Here is a 17,276-nt window from a genome sequence, read left to right as displayed (position 1 = left end):
GCACATGATAGAATTTCTATAGAGTTTTATCAGTTGGCTTAATTAAAAACATAGGAAATGAGACAGAAAAAACTATGTTAAAAGAAAATTATTAAGTCAAATAATTTTGCAAAGAGTGCAAAGTCAAGCACCCAAAAGTTAGGAAATGGAAAGAGGTAGGGGGTCTGTAGAAAAAATAGTATGTGATCATGTAATTAAAGATGGATTATAATGCAGATATACAAGGAGGCTGAATTGAATAGGCAACCTCTGGCATTTCCTAACTTGTGAATGCTTGACTTTTCTACCTTAATGTTCTTATAACATAGTTTTGTGTGTGTGTGTAATTATTTCAGAAACTGTAGAACTTGTATATTTTATTAATATAAAAATAGATGAACTATATTTTATAGAGGTTTCAGAGTAGCAGCCGTGTTAGTCTGTATCCGCAAAAAGAACAGGAGTACTTGTGGCACCTTAGAGACTAACAAATTTATTAGAGCATAAGCTTTCGTGGACTACAGCCCACTTCTTCGGATGCATATAGAGTGGAATAAATATTGAGGAGATATATATATGCACATAAAGAGAGCATAAACAGGTGGGAGTTGTCTTACCAACTCTGAAAGGCCAATTAAGTAAGAGAAAAAAAACTTTTGAAGTGATAATCAAGATAGCCCAGTACAGACAGTTTGATAAGAAGTGTGAGACTACTTACATTTTATATAAAGAAAATACCCCCACCACTTTAGAATTTCCTGTGTTTCCAGTGACTAATAAGAAATTGATGGCATATATTTTCCAGTGAAGGTACATGTGGTTTTTAAACTAATTTAGAAATAAAATCAGTCACTCAAATGGACAGAAAAGGATGTCTTAACAAAGGATTTATATAAAAGAGTAAATTAGCATTTTGAATGGTCCTTTTAGGTCAGTATTTACAGAGTTCTGGATTTTTTTTTAAATTGTTAGACGTTTTGTCTTTAAAAAAAATATCTTTAGTTGCAATATTAAAAATGCAGATTTTGCAGCTCAAACTACCACTTCCCACAGACAATGTGCCTCAAATTTTAAAACTGCTTTCCTTCTTGCCAAAGCAGACCATAAAAAGATGAGTTAAACTATCACAGAAATTTCTAAAGTCACTTATCACTAGAGTCTCCAGCTCACACTTAATTATTTCTTTTATCTACACACTGTAATCATCAACTCAGACAACTGTTCTTAACACTTTATTACTTTGTATGTCTTCTGTAAAGTTTATAGGTACAGGCATGGCATTGTAAAATGGAATAGAAATTGGATTAAATTTTACAAACATCATTCCAGGAATTGCATAGAAAGGTTAGCAGACACCTAATTTAACATTAACAATTCCGATGCCTACATTGCCAATTACTCCTCTTTCCTTCTCTGTTATTAAGCAGCTTCTTTAATCCCACTTGGAAGTCTTCCTCCTCATATATCTGGCTCCTTCACTGTCAACAGCTTCATAGAGGTCCTTTTTATTCTCCTGTGTTGCATGTAAATAACCAATGTAGGCCACACACAGGGTAATTGTTATGAGTCCAAAAGCCATAACAGGTTTGTTCTGTCAAAATAAATTAACATGCACTTTTAGTCAGCTATTTTGTTTTTTTGATCCATCATGTACATCAGGCTCTTTGCTCATGGCATGCCAAGTGACCAGGGGCCCTCTCTGACATCTCTTTATGGCACTAACACCACTGCCACTTTTGAGACCTATGAAACAGCTATGACACAAATTGACACAATGTTGGTGACTACCATCTAGGCCAGTGGTTCTCAAAGCTGGTCCGCCGCTTGTTCAGGGAAAGCCCCTGGTGGGCCAGGCCGGTTTGTTTACCTGCCGCGTCTGCAGGTTCGGCCTATCGCGGCTCCCACTGGTCGCGGTTTGCCGCTTCAGGCCAATGGGGGCTGCGGGAAGCGGTGTGGGCCGAGGGATGTGCTGGCCGCCGCTTCCCACAGCCCCCATTGGCCTGGAGCAGCGAACCGCTGCCAGTGGGAGCCACGATAGGCTGAAAAAAAATATTAATGGAGATATCCTATCTCCTAGAACTGGAAGGGACCTTGAAAGGTCATCGAGGCCAGCCCCCTGCCTTCACTAGCAAGACCAAGTACTGATTTTGCCCCAGATCCCTAAGTGGCCCCCTCAAGGATTGAGCTCACAACCCTGGGTTTAGCAGGCCAATGCTCAAACCACTGAGCTATCCCTCCCTGAACCTGCGGACGCAGCAGGTAAACAAACTGGCCCGGCCCGCCAGGGGCTTTCCCTGAACAAGCGGCGGACCGGCTTTGAGAACCACTGATCTAGGCCATTTGCTTTCAGAAAAGAGGAAGAGGATAATGTTCTTCAAGTATAAAAATACTTTCTATGAAACAATCATGAAGTTAAAAAAAATGCTTCCCCCCTTCCCTTTCTAGAGACCGTGTTCTGAGCCTCCACAGGTCATAATACTGTTTCATGGATTGGCCAGAAGCAGAGTTCCTAAAGGTGATAAGACTTTTCTGCAACACACTCAATCTAGATTTACTACTGGGGAAATACACCGTGCTCCAGCCAAAATAATTTTATTTATCCTAAAACCGATTTACAAATTATTATCACAAAACCTACTTTTATCAAATGGCTCAAATTCTGCCTTTTAATTTTGTGCAGTCTTACTGATGTCTCTGGGTTGTGCAGATGTAAAACAGAATTTCACCTACTCAGTTATAAAAATGGATATTGTAACAAAGAATATTAGTTGGCATATTCAACCTGTAGGCTTCGCTGGAGCCCTAGGCATAACTAGCAGTGTGAACGGAAGGCTGTGAGCCAGAGTAGGCCTTGGCAGTATAGCAACACACCATGTATTGGCTAACCAAGTAAGTACATTCCTGACCAGAGAGGATTGTACAAAAACACCCAGAGTTCTCAAATAAATACGTAAACAAATTCCCAAGAGATTGTACAGGAACATACCAACCCCTTGTAAAATAAGGATGGGATGGCAGGATAATGGATGAGAATGTTTTGTTTCAACTAGCAGATACAAGGTATAAGGATGGGAACTAACAATATCTGGAGTGTAATATGTAACTTGTCTATATCAACGTATAAAAGGAGAAGTCATAGGAGGGGCATCTTTGTATCGGCCAAGTGGACAGTATTCTGTTATGTTGACTGAGCCTGTACATTGTCATGGGCATACATGTTTTAGTGTCCCTATGAGCCATTGGACAAGGCACTAGTACCATGCTTTGCTGACAATAAACCTGACAGAGCGCCTTCGCCACCAAACTGAGCCTGTGGTCTTTCTTTATGAATAGCATAGAGGTCTACTGAATTAGCATGCTGCACTCTCTGCTCGTGCAGCTAACACCGGAGCTCCAAGAACAGCAGCACCAGCAGCATTAACAACTTAGCAGCCTTAACAACACTCCGCAACACTAGCACCACAACCAAGCTCATATCCCATATAAAAGAATATTTAAAGTAATTTGCCACATTACTCTCCCATATCAAATCATTTAATAAAACTGCATTAAAAACAGTAAGCAAACATCTCTGGGCTATTTTTTCCCTACCATATTTTATAATAATAATAATAATTAATGGAGATATCCCATCTCCTAGAACTGGAAGGGACCTTGAAAGGTCATCAAGTCCAGCCCCCTGCCTTCACTAGCAGGACCAAGTACTGATTTTGCCCTAGATCCCCAAGTGGCCCCCTCAAGGATTGAACTCACAACCCTGGGTTTAGCAGGCCAATGCTCAAACCACTGAGCTATCCCTCCCTTGAAAATTTTGTTTTTCAATTTACTTTACACATTTTAAGAGCCAGTCAGAGAGTATATCTAGAGCTGGTGTTAGAAAGTAACAGACACTATTGAAATAATTGTCTCTTTCTGCAGAGTCTCTAAAACTACCTAGTGTTCTAGCTGCTGCCATGGCCAGTACCTTGGAATCAGGGTATCAGATCACCAAAATGTGCTGGAGGGCTTTAACCTATCCCCGGCTATGTAACAGGATGAAAACAAATGTTGTTTTAAACCATTATTAAGTTAAAAATCATCCATAAAAAGTGGTAACTGGTTTCAACATTCTGTAGAAAAGTGGCGAAGTAGGCCAGCACTGCAGATCTTAAAATCTAAAAGCTCCCTCAAGTTTGTGGCACTTCAAAAGAAAAAAATCCTTACTTTTTTTAAACGAACATTTGTCCTTTCATCTTAAAAACTTCAGAATATTTAAATCCTCTTTTTTACCCTTTTAAACATGAAGAGAGGCTCCCTGTAACTAACGCATCAAATCACAAAACTTTGCAGACTCATGGAGTCCCTCTCATTAGATTACTCCTGCAGGAATTCTGCGCCTCATACCATCTGCAGAAAAATGGGGGAGCAAAGAAATCTGTGGGGAACACATGCCCCTTCTACGGCAGCCTGGGGCATCTGCTGGGAGCAGCCAGCAGCAGAGAGCAGATCACTGCAAGGGGAGGAGGGAGGCTGGGCTTGTGTGCCTCCATGGAGACGTTAAGTGGGGGGAGGGCTCCGCACCTGCCTGCTTGCAAATGAGTGAGAGAGACTCACTCTGTCTCTCTCTTTGCTGTTGCTGCATCCTGGGCTTGGAGGCATAGGGCTGTGTGAAGCAGCTCTGTCCCTGAGGCAGAGCAGAAATGTAACAACTAAACTGGCAGGCTGCTAATGTTCCCATTAAAAAGAAGAACAGGAGGACTTGTGGCACCTTAGAGACTAACAAATTTATTAGAGCATAAGCTTATGCTCTAATAAATTTGTTAGTCTCTAAGGTGCCACAAGTCCTCCTGTTCTTCTTTTTGCGGATACAGACTAACACGGCTGCTACTCTAAAATGTTCCCATTGTTAGTTAATTGTTCCCATTCTTAGGTCATGTCTTCACGGCAGCGCTTTAACCTAGCTCTGTGGGGAGCTCTCCCAGTGCTGTAAAAAAACCACCTCCACGAGGAGAATAGCTCCCAGTGCTAGTGCACTGCCAACACTGCCACTTTACAGCACTGACACTTGCAGCGCTCGGGGGAGGGGGGGGGTGTTTTTTCACACCCCTGAGCGAGAAGTTGCAGCGCTGTAAAGTGCCAGTGTAGACAAGCCCTTAGTCAATTAATTCTCCTTTACCTTGCCAGAGTGGTGTAAAGTAGCCTTATTGTAAATGACAGTAACGGAATCCTCAGCTAGGAAGGTCTATGGGCTTTCTCGCTTTTTTTCCTGTGCCAGAGAGGCACAATGGGGTTAGATTACAGCTCAGGATCTATTTTACTTACCCATTTAAAAAAAATGCAGGACAATGATTAGCAAAACTGTGCAACTGTCATGTGTGAAAGTCTGAGCAATTTAAAGTGACAGTCTACTTTACAGAACACCAAACACCAAACTAAAAGTAATGTAATTTAAATGAAAATCCAGGATTATAACTGGAATGCAGGGTCTTGGCTAATAAGTATTTGTAAGTGAACTTTCATGTGTTTAGGAAATGCAGAACAGTTTTTGTGATTTGTTTCCTGTATGGTAGTTTGAAACTTGTGTGATTATATTGCATTATTTTGACAAATAAAATATGAAGAATTTTGGATTTTTTTTGGTGCAGAATTTTGGATTTTTTGGCATAGAATTCCCCCAGGAATATTAGATGCCAGAACAGTCTAACACTATATGGGGGAAACTGAAACTGACTATACACAAAGTAATGTCAAATATGCAAAGTAATCAAACTGGGAAAATGTGAAAACTATTTTTCAGTTATAATATTCTTAGGTGGTACTTATAACACCAGTGGCTTAAATGTGTTTTTTTTAAATATATCTCAAAAATATATCTTTAAACATATTGTCTCTGAAGGAGCCTCTTACGGGTTTAATGAAAAGTTCTGGATTCACAGCTCGGAACAGGGTGGTTGTACGGACACCCCTGAGTCCTGGAATTCGACTGTCTTTCTCTTTGGGTGCTTCTTTTTTAATGTTTGGGGGCTCAGGTGCTGAGGACATCTTGATTAATGATGAATCATTACCTAAAGGTAAAATAAAAAAAATCAATGACATTTTTGAATACTGATTTTTAAAGAAAATGAATTATAGTTCATGTTTCAAAGACCAGCATTTTTCTGGCATTATGTTCTCCTTTTCTCATGCCAAGTACTGCCTCTGGTGCTTCACAATTATGTGACTCATACTTGGATAACTGGTTTTTTCATAGGTTGTTGTCAATCCCAACACTGATGTGCCTTCATTTGGTGATTCCCAACACTATTCCCCTTACCGTAAGAGTTTAATTTGAGCGCCATTGTTTTTTTGATCTCTAGTGGGATGCTATTCATCATCTTATTTGGTGTGGATACTGTACTCTCAAATGGGCCCGCCCTGGGCTGTTTCAAACCCTTGTCTCATTTGCATACTGAAAGTGCATGTCACACCCCGAACCCCTGAGATATAACTCAGTATGATCAAAACAAGTCAGTTAATTTTGCTTATAGTTCTTACAGGACCCAGAATCCTCAGCACGCAACTCCATTTTAGGCCATGTCTACACCACAGGTATGGTGGTGTAGACATGGCCTAAAATGCTGCAGCACCATAATGTAGAGGCTTCCTACATTGAGGAAAAGGGTTTTTCTCTCAGTGTAGGTAATCCACCTCTTGGAGCAGCAGTAACTAGGTTAATGGAAGAATTATTCTATCAACATAGCCGTATCTACAGCAGGGGTTAGGCTACCTTAAGTGCAGTGCTCATGGGTGTGAGTTTTTTCACACCCCTCAGTGATGTAGCTAGGTTGAGCTAAATTTTTTGTGTAAACCACTCCCTGGCCTCTCTCAGAGTTGACTGTGGTTCAGGACCTTGCAGCTTTGGACCATGAATAGTCCCATTAATTTAAATGGGCCTGATCCGGCAAGGCACTGAGTGACATCCTCAGCTCCCATGGACTTCAATGACATCTAAAGGTACTTAGTACCCGACATTGTACTAGTGCCATGTAAAAACTACAGATATAAGGATGGGTATGATCACACCTATAATGGGTAATTCTTCATCACTGAGGCACAGGGTTGCGTTTTGTTTCAAACCCAGCTCAAATATTTTAAAAACAATTTAATTGAAAACCCTTGTAGTAATTTCTGAACAGGATCATAAACAACAAGATTCAGAACTGCCCAGAACCTTGCTAATTTGAGGGAGGGGATGGAAACACCTGCACCGGGGAAGGCCTTTAATAAATTATACTGACAAGTCATTTCCCTTGGCCCCTGCCCTAGAGGAGAGCAGCATAGGTGCTGCAGCACCCCCTGACTTGAAGAGGTTTCCATTATACACAGGGTTTACAGTTTGGTTCAATGGCTCTCAGCATCTCCACTATATTGTTCGAGCACCCCTGAGAGCAGACCGGCGGGACCCGGCAGATTTTGCAAACATCCACTAGACTTTTAAAAATACTCTCCCCTGGGCCCTGCGGCGTGGGGCAGCCCATGTCAGCCCTGCTGGTGCTTCTCTGATGCCCGAACAGGTCTGAGCAGAACCCCACTACTAAAAAGCGTGGCTCTTAATTGGGGGGGAGGGGACTGGGGTAAGTGCGGGGGTAACCGGGGCAAAGGCGGTGAATGCGGTAAACACTGGGATGGGGGGGAGGGGTGGTCACGGGCTGTGCGTGCCCCACAGAAGCGGGGGCTGTTACAGACCCGGCCGATCCCCACAGCGCAGTTGGCCCAGCGGGTCCCACCCTTGGCTCCCCGCAGCGCGGCCGCCAGCCCCGCTCTCACCTCGGCGCCGCCCCGGAGACAGAGCCCGGCCCGGCCGCGCAGAGGCCGCCGCAGCCGAGGAGCCTCCAGCCGCTCGGGAGCCTGGCGCCGCCCCTGGCCTCGGGCAGCGCTGCCCAGCCGGCGCCTCTGGGGTCCCGCCGGACCCACGAGACCAGGCCCCCGCCCCGGGCGGATCGCGCGGCCCCTACCCTGCCCCGGCTGCAGTCACATCACGTGTCTTCCAGCCGCCGCCATTACACGAGCCCTGCGCCCAGCCTCCCCCGGGCGTGATCAGCCGGCGCTGTGTGCCAGAGCCTAGGGGCTGCAGGGACACACCCGCATAGCCTGGTCCCTGCTCCTTTGCTGGGCAAGGATGTCAAGTCTGCCTTGTTGCTTTTCTTCTTTGCTCCCCATCCTCCCTTTTCAGACTCCCATCGTCTTCCGGGGCATTTGGCCTGGTGCACACATCCCTGCCTCCTGCTGGTGTGTCAGCTTTGTGCAGGGAGGGAGCAGCTTGTCCGTGGTGCTCTAGTGGTTAGGGTTTGGGGCTCTCCTTGCTGGAGCCTGAGCTCAATTCCTGGTCAACGAAGATTTTCCCTCTGCTAACCCCTCTGGAGGAAGCGTAGGGGCAGCTCTGTACAGCAAGACTAGGGATAAATGGGCAGCTCCAGGGGTAGCCAGGTGGGCTGGGTCTGCTCTAGGAGTCGAGGAGGTTATGTCACAAGCTCGTCTTTTGTTTTGCCCTGCACTAAATGGTGCTATGCTATCAGGTGCCAGTGACCCTCACGGTGGCAGTGGCTACCATTACCTTAGCCAGTCACATTAGTGCAGTTGGTAGCAGAGCAGTCTCACCCTCTAATAGTCCTGAGCTTGACCCTCAGAGAAAGTACAGTGGCTATTTTGTAGGGTGACCACTCACATGTTCCTGGAATCTTGCACATTCCGGCACTTCTGGGAATGGCAGGGCCTGCGCCTGCTAGCGGAACCCCAGATGTATGGTGTGTGCGAGATCATGCCACACAGGGGACATCATTTTCAAGAGTGCACTGCCTTGCCCCCACTGGTCAGACCTTGCATGCAGCGTGTGTCTGAGGTCATGTAGGTGGGGAGCAGAGCAGCGCACTGTTCAAAATGGCATCTCCTATCTCAGGGGTTCTCAAATTTCATTGCACCACCACTCCCTTCTGACAATAAAAATTACTACACGACCCCAGGAGGGAGAGCCAAAGCCTGAGCCCACCCAAGCCCTGCCGTCCCAGCTGTGGGGGCTGAGCCTCCCCCCCCCCCCCCCGCCCTGGCAGGGGGACTATAATCTGAGCCCTGTCACCCAAGGCTGAAGGCCCCAGGCTTCAGCTTCGGCCCCGGGTGGTGGGGCTCGGGCTTCAGCTTCAATTCTGCGTCCCAGCAAATCTGAAGTCAGCCCTGGCGACCCCATTAAAACAGGGTCACGACTCACTTTGGGATCCTGACCCACTGTTTGTCCTGTCTGATACCAGACAAAGAAACATCTGGTTTTGTCCTGGTATTGGATGGGGGACAAACCAGCCAAAACCAGGACTGTGCAGTACAGTGGCGCTGGAACACTTTTTATAGTGGGGGTGCTGGAGGATGTCACTAAGCCAGCTAAGTTCCAAAACTGTAACCATGTGTGTTCAAAAGCAATGTGGAAAAGTGCAATTCCCACTCACACCACATGGGTGCAGCACAGCTCCGGGATTCTCAAGAATCACAAAATAATTAGGGTGACCATATTTCCCAAAGGGAAAACCGCGTGGAGCTACGCTGGCCCAAGCCGCTCATCCGAGCCCCCCCTCCCTGCTTGGGGCTGGCGTTGCTGCTCACCTGAGCCTTGTCCGCCTCCTACCTGCGCCCTGCCTCCCCTCCTGCGTGGGGCTGGCATCGCCGCTCTCCCCCCCGTTCCTCTGCACCTCACTTTTTTGCCAAAAATGGGCATTTGTCCCATTTGCTCTTGCCAGCTGATCAAGAACTGATCAAGCTGGCAAGAGCAAATGGGACAAATGCCCACTTTTGCCAAAAAAAAATCAGGACAGCCAGATCAGGGCTTAAAAAAGGGACTGTCCCGGCAAAAATGGGATGTATGGTCAGCCTAGAAATAATGTTAGCTTCATAATGACAGCATCAGGAAACTTTTCACAGTGAAACCTGGGGGTACTGCCGCACCTGCTGCACCCCTAGTTCCCATGCCAGTCTAAAACCAGACAAGTGGCCTCTCTAGCCTTTTGCCATACTCCTTCTGGCACCCTGTCCCCTGTGGTAGCTGGACTGCAGGCTCAGAAGTGCCAACTCTCACGAATTTACTGCGAGAGACACGACTTCTAAGTAAAATCAAGCCTCGCTCATGAACTTGTGATAAAGCTCTCAAATGTCAGGGTTTTTTTTTTCCTGCCATGTCTGAAAAAAAACAAACCCCTCACATCTGGAAATTCTATCCTGATATCATGAGTGAGGCTCAATTTTACTTAGAAATTGTGTGTCTTCCGGTAAATTTGTGAGAGTTGGCACTTCTGAGCCTGCAGTCCAGCTACCACAGGGGACAGGGTGCCAGAAGGAGTATGGTGAAAGGCTAGAGAGGCCACTTGTCTGGTTTTAGACTGGCATGGGAACTAGGGGTGCAGCAGGTGTGGCAGTACCCCCCAGGTTTCACTGTGAAAAGTTTGCTGCCAGAATGAAGAGGAGAGGCTCTCACTGTCAACTGTGGGCAGCTGGGACTCCAGCTATCAGCCTTATGTGTCCGAGCTCCCACTATCAGCCCCAGGCAGCTGCTCTCCTGCCAGCTTGGAAAGTGGGAGAGGGGACCCCACTGCAGCCCCCCCAGGCCTGGTGATAGTGAAGAACCCTAAAAGGAGCAGAGGCTGGGAGAGCTGAACTATGGCCTGCGGGCTGCAGGGGGGGCTGAAGTGAGGATGGTGGGGGCTGATGGGGTGGGGGGCTTTTTGATGGTGGGTTCTGAGCAGATGGGGTGAGTGCTGGGAGGGTGAACTGAGGACAGTGGGAAGCAATGGGGCAAGGGAGCTGAACTGATGGGGTGGGGATGATGGGGTTTGGGTACTGAACAGAGGGAGGGGCTAAACTGAGAGGAGTTGGGTGGGGACAGTACTGATGGGAGACTGGGGGACAGGATTAATTGCTGGGCAGGAGATGGGCAGATGTGGGGTGAGAGCTCCTGCAGCAGGGGGCAAAATCTCCTTATCCAGCACATGTGGGAGAGTGGACAACACTAATTGTCACATGCACATGCTGCGGGTGGACAGGAGGGGTTCAAAAATCAGGAGACTGACCTAAAAAGCACAATATAATCTTTTTAAAAAAATCTCATGATTTTGGGGGCCAATCTCATGATTTTTGATCTCTTGACGTTGGCAATATTGCAGGCTTTCCTCTTTCTATGTTTCACCTCACAAGGGCCCACCTGTATGAGCAGTCACCCAAGCGAAGCGCATGGCTTCTTCCTGATGGTCTAGTGATGAGGTTTTGGTGCTTTCACAGCTGTGGCCTGATTTCTTTTCCCAGGCAGGGAAACCTCGTGCCTTGGTTCCTTTTCCAGGGCTCATTGGTGGAGGTTTGTTGCATCATGTGGCAGATGTTTTGAATGTAGTATATTCTAGTTTCCTGTTTCTCCCATCACATATAGGAAAAACCTTCCTCACCCTTCACTGTTTTACCCCCATTACAATGAGGGTATCCAGCTCTCTTCAGCTCCTGGCCAAACTGTAAATGCACTGAACATGTTTCTTTTCTGAAGTACCAAATCTGTCCAGACTAGACTGACCCACCAAAAAGAACTGGGCTGGACACCATATGGCAGGATGATGTGTGTGAAGAGCTGGATATGAACTCTGCTCTCCCTTCCCCCACTGAATGCTACATTATCTTGTTCTCATTTAGGCCTACACCTTCTGAGGTACCAAAAACAAAAAAACCAAAAAAAAACCAACAACCTGGGACATCTGGGTTGCTCCTGAGCCCATAACAGCTGGCAGTGTGTACTGAACACCATTACAGATTTCCCTGTATAGCTACCTTGGGAAAACATGATAAGTGGCATTTGGGCCTGAATGCTGTGTCTTCCCAACTCATTCCTACCAGGAGTCCCCCAGCTCTCTGTTTATCAGAGCTCTGGGCAATTCTTAAAAATTATGAATTCCATATGTGTGTCAGGACCTTTAGAAACAAAAAAAATTATGTTCTCTGCCCAAAGAGCATTTGAACAAGACACACACAAGACAAGGTACAGGGCAGCAGATAAGGAGCAGGCAGGTTTGGGGATTATGGATGAGGAGAAATGATTTCTTGGAGAGATTTGAAAGAGGGAAGGAAGGGTAAGTAGTGGATGAGGACAGGGATACTGTTACAGGAGTAGGGGACAGCAAGACAGAAGGCATGAAACAAAGCAGGAGGAGACACAGGGATAAGTAAAGCGAAAGGGTGGGGAGTCTCCCAGTCTTTTACACATGCTCCTTCAGAGTTTGACCTAGGCTGTGGGCACTCCCCACTGGACTTACTAATTTCACTCCCTTGGAGATACCATGGCAGGAAAGCAAGGACTAGAGGCACAACAGAGGAATTTCTTTACTCTTCAAGCATTTGAGTTATAGATCTTTGAAAATAACAAATGTCCTGAGAAGCTCCCACCCCCACCCCACCCTTAGACTGAGCTCACTCCTTCTTGTGAGTGCATGGTTCATCAGCATTTCAGGCTGCCCTCTCACCTGCAAGCCCTTCTTATGTGTGGCTATAGTTAGCCCCCTGTCGGCACAGAGCAGAACCCCACTCTTAAACAGGGCCCCCTTTAGGGTTGCCAACTTTCTACTTGCACAAAACTGAACACCTTTGCCCCATCCCTCCTCTGAGGCCCCGCCCCTTCTCCAAGGCCCTCTTCCCACTCACTCCATCCCCCCCGTTGTGCTTTCTCCCCACCTCACTCACTCACTCACTCACTCACGGCTGGCTCAGGGGGCGGGGGTGTAGGAGGGAGTGAGGGCTCTGGCTGCGGGTGCGGGCTCTGGGGTGGAGCCAGAAATGCGGAGTTCAGAGTGCGGGAGGGGGCTCCAGGCTGAGGCAGTGGGTGGGGATGCGAGAGGAGTTGAGGGTTCCGACTGGGGGTGCAGGCTTTGATGTGGGGCTGGGGATGAGGGATTTGGGGTCTAGGAGGAGGCTCCAAGCTGGGGCTGAGGGGTTCGGAGTGCAGGAGGGGGCTCCGGGCTGTGGCATGGGGGGGTGAGGGCTCTGGCTGGAGGTGCGGGCTCTGGAGTGGGGCTGGGGATGAGGGGTTTGGGCTGAAGAAGGATGAGGGTGGAAGGGGTATCAGAGCTGGGGCAGGAGGTTAGGGCTTGGGAGGAGGTCAGGGGTGCAGGCTCTGGGTGGTGCTTACCGCAAGCAGCTCCCAGAAACAGTGGCATGTTCCTTCTCCGGCTCCTACACAGAGGTGCGGCTGGGCGGCTCTGCATGCTGCCCCGTCCACAGGGATCACCCCTGCAGCTCCCATTGGCTGCAGTTCCCAGCCAATGGGAGCTGCAGGGGCGGCGCTTGGGGACGGGGCAGCATGCAGAGCCCCATGGCTGCCCCTAAGCATAGGAGCTGGAGAGGGGACATGCCAGCGGCTTCTGGGAACTGCTTGAGGTAAGCGCCACCCAGAGCCTGCACCCCTGACCTCCTCCCCTATCCAGATAACCTTTCTTGGAACTAAGCAGAACGTTGGCTCGTCATAACAACATGTTTGTCCCATATTAGAAGTGTCTGACCCAAGAGATTACACAATATTTGCCTTGTCCAGCCTTTGCAACCTTGGTTTGACCTTGTCCCCATTTGACCTTGTCCCCATTGCCTCAGCCATACTGTGCAATTTTGGGTTTCTTCATCCAAGGTGAACCCACATGCTGGCAATGCACTTTGCAGTACGTCACAATGACATAACCAGGTACCATGTCTCTTGGAACAACATGAGGTATCTAGGGCTTTCCAGACACCCCAACCCTTCCTTATCAGTATCTGAGGATGTCACATATTCCTTTAAGATGTAACCTGCCATGATAGGTTCCTATGTACCTATGGACTGGACACTATACACTTAATGCCTCACTTAGTTCTGTGGCCACTGGTACTGTAGTACCATAGGAAGCACCTTTTCTCAGCATAATAGACCCATGAGTAGCACCTAACCCTGCACCAATCTACTCCTTTTATTTTTGTCCATTGTTCTAGCATCTTATTTGTTATGAACCCAGGCACTTTCCCACCTTGAATTTCCTTTAGTCCTACTCGTAGCTCCTCTATTAGGAAGCTGCCATACTATGAACAGGTAATTGTCTTTAATACATTAGGCTGGTTCATGATTTCATTGATTGCTGCTTCCACGTCCCTAAACAGCTGTCCTATTATCCTAGCATCTTGAACATCCTTTAAATCCTCCCTTATGTCCTCATTCTGTTATTTGTTTAACTTTGTTAAGAGGTTTCTGAACTCTTATTTTCTGATTTTCCTCCCACAACACTGTGATATCCATATGATTTCATGCTGAAGTTCCCAGTGCCCCAACTCCTAATACTGTTCATATATCTCTTTTATCACTCTTCTTCTCACTCTTTCCCTTCTCAGGCAGGACTGGTGCAAGGATATATTGCACCCTAGGCGAAACTTCCACCTTGCGCCCTTCCCCTCCCCCGGAGCATCACTTATTATAAACTTTCAAAAATGAATACTGCATAATGTGGCATTGTTCATTAGAATTAATACATGTTCAGCTTGAAAATTTATTAATTTCATTATTTAGTCTATATATTTAATGAAAATAAATGACCTTGGGTCTCCTGCACGTGTCCCCCATTTCCCCTATTTCAGTGTTTCATTCCCTCCCAAAGTTAATTGGATTCCGTCCATTGGTGACTTCAACATTCCCTGAAATTCTGGAATTAATTGAATATAATGACATTCTGAAGTTATCATGGGAAAGGTCCCATGACGGATGGGGAAGAAAATTAGTGAAAGGCAATTGAGCTGAATGTAAGTCCTTACGAGCTTGGTCAAATACTACTTGAATTTTAAATTCAATTATCCAGTCACAACACTGGGAATGGACTCTGCGTAGTACTATTCATGCTAGTATAGTAATAGTATCATTATTATTCCACACTTTATAAATCACACTGTTACTTTTTATAACACATTCTTATCTCTTCCTGATGACATAAAAATAAGGAAATAAAAAAGTCCTTGCAGGCCAAGCTAAATATGATCAGCTAGCACATGCCTCAATAAGGCCCAGCCAAAATAGCTGCCTGCAGCTACAGAAATATATCAGAATGGAAAAGTAGAGAAGCAGAGAAAAAAACATCAACTTGAAGAAGATGCAAATGCTATTAAAGGAGATCATCTTAAATTTGTGGAAACTGGAGATGCTGTCAGAGAGCCAGTTGATATTGGTAAAATGTGATAGGTTGAGTGCACAAAACTAAATTTCAAGAGGTTGCAGGAGGAGGTTGAGAAGCTGATGCTGCACCAATGAATGGATTATCCTGCTTTGATTGGTAATTAATACTAGCATGGTGTCTGCTCTAGCTACAGACAGAAACAGCTATATTAATACACCAGGGGTATCTGATTGAACTTTGACAATGTTTAACATTCAGTTCCCATTTATTGTGTTAATACAGAGGTAATATTTTAGACATGTTTACAGGTGGGCTTGTTATTTGAACTCTCTTTGTCTGGTACTGAATGGAGAAAGCCGAGTGTCTACTGGCAAGTTCTACAGCTTTCTCTGTGCTGGAAAAAATAATCTGCTCTTCAAGCTATAAGTAATCCTGAAGTGAAACTGACAGCAATGATCAACATTTATAATTATTTTATTTGTTATGTTGTTTGTGTCTAATTAGTAGTAAATATTGAAATGTTATATCATTTAAAAATTCTTCATCTTGAAAAACAATATCCATCAAAAGGCAGAAGAGGATAAGAAATGGGAAAGGGTGATGGATTTCTTCACAATTTCTGAAACCCCCTTCTGATCATTTTTACCCATAATTTCTAAAGATCTGCAGACTTAAAGTAAAATTGAATTGTATTGATTTTGGGTGTGATGTGAGCGAATATAGCAATAATTTCTCAGTATTGTTCCCAATGTTTATATAAACAATTCAGAAGTTCACCATTTCTCAACATAAAACAGTTATTTCTGGCTACCAGTTAGAGGAATGAGTTCCTTTTATTTTGGAATAGGAAAGGAGTCTAGTTTTCTGAGTGATAATTTCTGCACTTATTCAAATCAACACTCACATTATTGCATGTACTGCAAAAGGAATATTACTTTATATCACCAAATAAATAAATTTAATACTTTATTAAACAAATATAGATAAGATAGGTAGCGACTAGCACTCAAAGATGACCCTGGTTCTGTCTTTGAATGAAATAAATGTGTCCTTCATGTGTCCAATTTGGAAAATGACAGCAAAGTTAGGGACAAGGCAGGAAAAAGATGATAGATCAGGAAATCTGACTGGTCAGATTTTGCTACATACTGCAAATCCTACAAAATCAGATAAACATTTTGAAACAAACAAACAAAAAGCCACAGATGGAAATTACTTTTATCGGAAGACCCTCCAGAAATGAAAATACCACAACGGAATATGGAAAATAAAATAAAATTCACTTTGAAAGGGGCTCTTATTTTCAGCAACTCACAGAAGCAATTGGTATTGTCCAAAAATGTGGAATTTCGTTGTCTTTATAGCTAGGCAGGACTTAATAACATGACTCAGTATAAAAAAAAAGAGGAATTATTATAGAAATAATTTTAAAAATTCAAGTCTTGGGGACTCTAAATAGAGTGGATGGGAGAGTGGGCAAAATGAGAAGATCCAATATCCCACTTCTTTTCCTCTAAATCGAGCATCAGCATCATACAGACGGCAGCAAGTAGTGGAGGCAAAGGGAGGATGAAAATGACTAACTTGTCCTTTTCCAGTCTCCATTCAGGCCATCTCCCAGGGACTACACACAGACTTCCTCCACTCACACTGTCATCTCTTTGTGCACATTGTACTATGGAGCTAGTAAGTAATTGTCCCGGAGCAGGCTCAGGCCCCTCAGGGGCCTGAGCCTGCTCCGGGAGGGGCAGCGGCGGCTCACAAGCCTGGGAGTCGCAGAACCCGAGCACAGTGAGGAGGGAGCCGGAGGGCACGCCTGCCCAGGCTGCGGCCTGGCGCCCCTCCCCCCCCCCCCAGGCTCCTGAAGCAGATGTATGCAGGTGGCGGCCCCCATGCGCCCCCTGGTTCCACCCTCAACACGCTCAGGCTCTGCGGCTCCTAGGAGTGTGAGCGGCTGCCGCTGCTGCCCCTCCCCGAGCAGGCTCAGGGCCCCGTGTCCCGGCGGCAGCGGCGGCTCACATGCCCAGGAGTCGCAGAGCCCGAGCACGGCAAGGGGGGGAGACAGGGGGCGCACGGGGTCCGCCGCCCGCATGCATTTCCTGGAATGGTAGGTGGACTCAAGGGCGGTAGTTTGATGATATGCTA

At 46.1% G+C, this 17,276-nt stretch overlaps 1 protein-coding gene across 2 annotated transcripts; it reads right to left on the bottom strand.

Annotated features, from left to right (window-relative positions):
• Positions 1-1,198: 1,198 nt before the first annotated feature.
• Positions 1,199-8,786, bottom strand: SMIM8 (small integral membrane protein 8). 2 transcript variants are annotated; one of them, XM_005299689.5, is made up of 3 exons: positions 8,663-8,786; positions 5,866-6,023; positions 1,199-1,570 (listed from the first exon to the last, which is right to left on the bottom strand). In XM_005299689.5, exons 1-3 carry the CDS (start codon positions 8,682-8,684, stop codon positions 1,412-1,414), a joined length of 339 nt encoding a protein of 112 aa, XP_005299746.1. In that variant the 5' UTR covers positions 8,685-8,786; the 3' UTR covers positions 1,199-1,411. The 2 variants fall into 2 exon arrangements, with proteins under 2 accessions (XP_005299746.1, XP_065444269.1); XM_065588197.1 differs by lacking the exon at positions 8,663-8,786 and adding an exon at positions 7,765-7,941.
• Positions 8,787-17,276: the final 8,490 nt, after the last annotated feature.

This window comes from Chrysemys picta, chromosome 3, assembly GCF_011386835.1.
Source record: "Chrysemys picta bellii isolate R12L10 chromosome 3, ASM1138683v2, whole genome shotgun sequence".
NCBI lineage: Eukaryota > Metazoa > Chordata > Testudines > Emydidae > Chrysemys > Chrysemys picta.
Note: the sequence above shows the minus strand (reverse complement) of the source record. Positions and strands in the feature narration are given on the sequence as shown.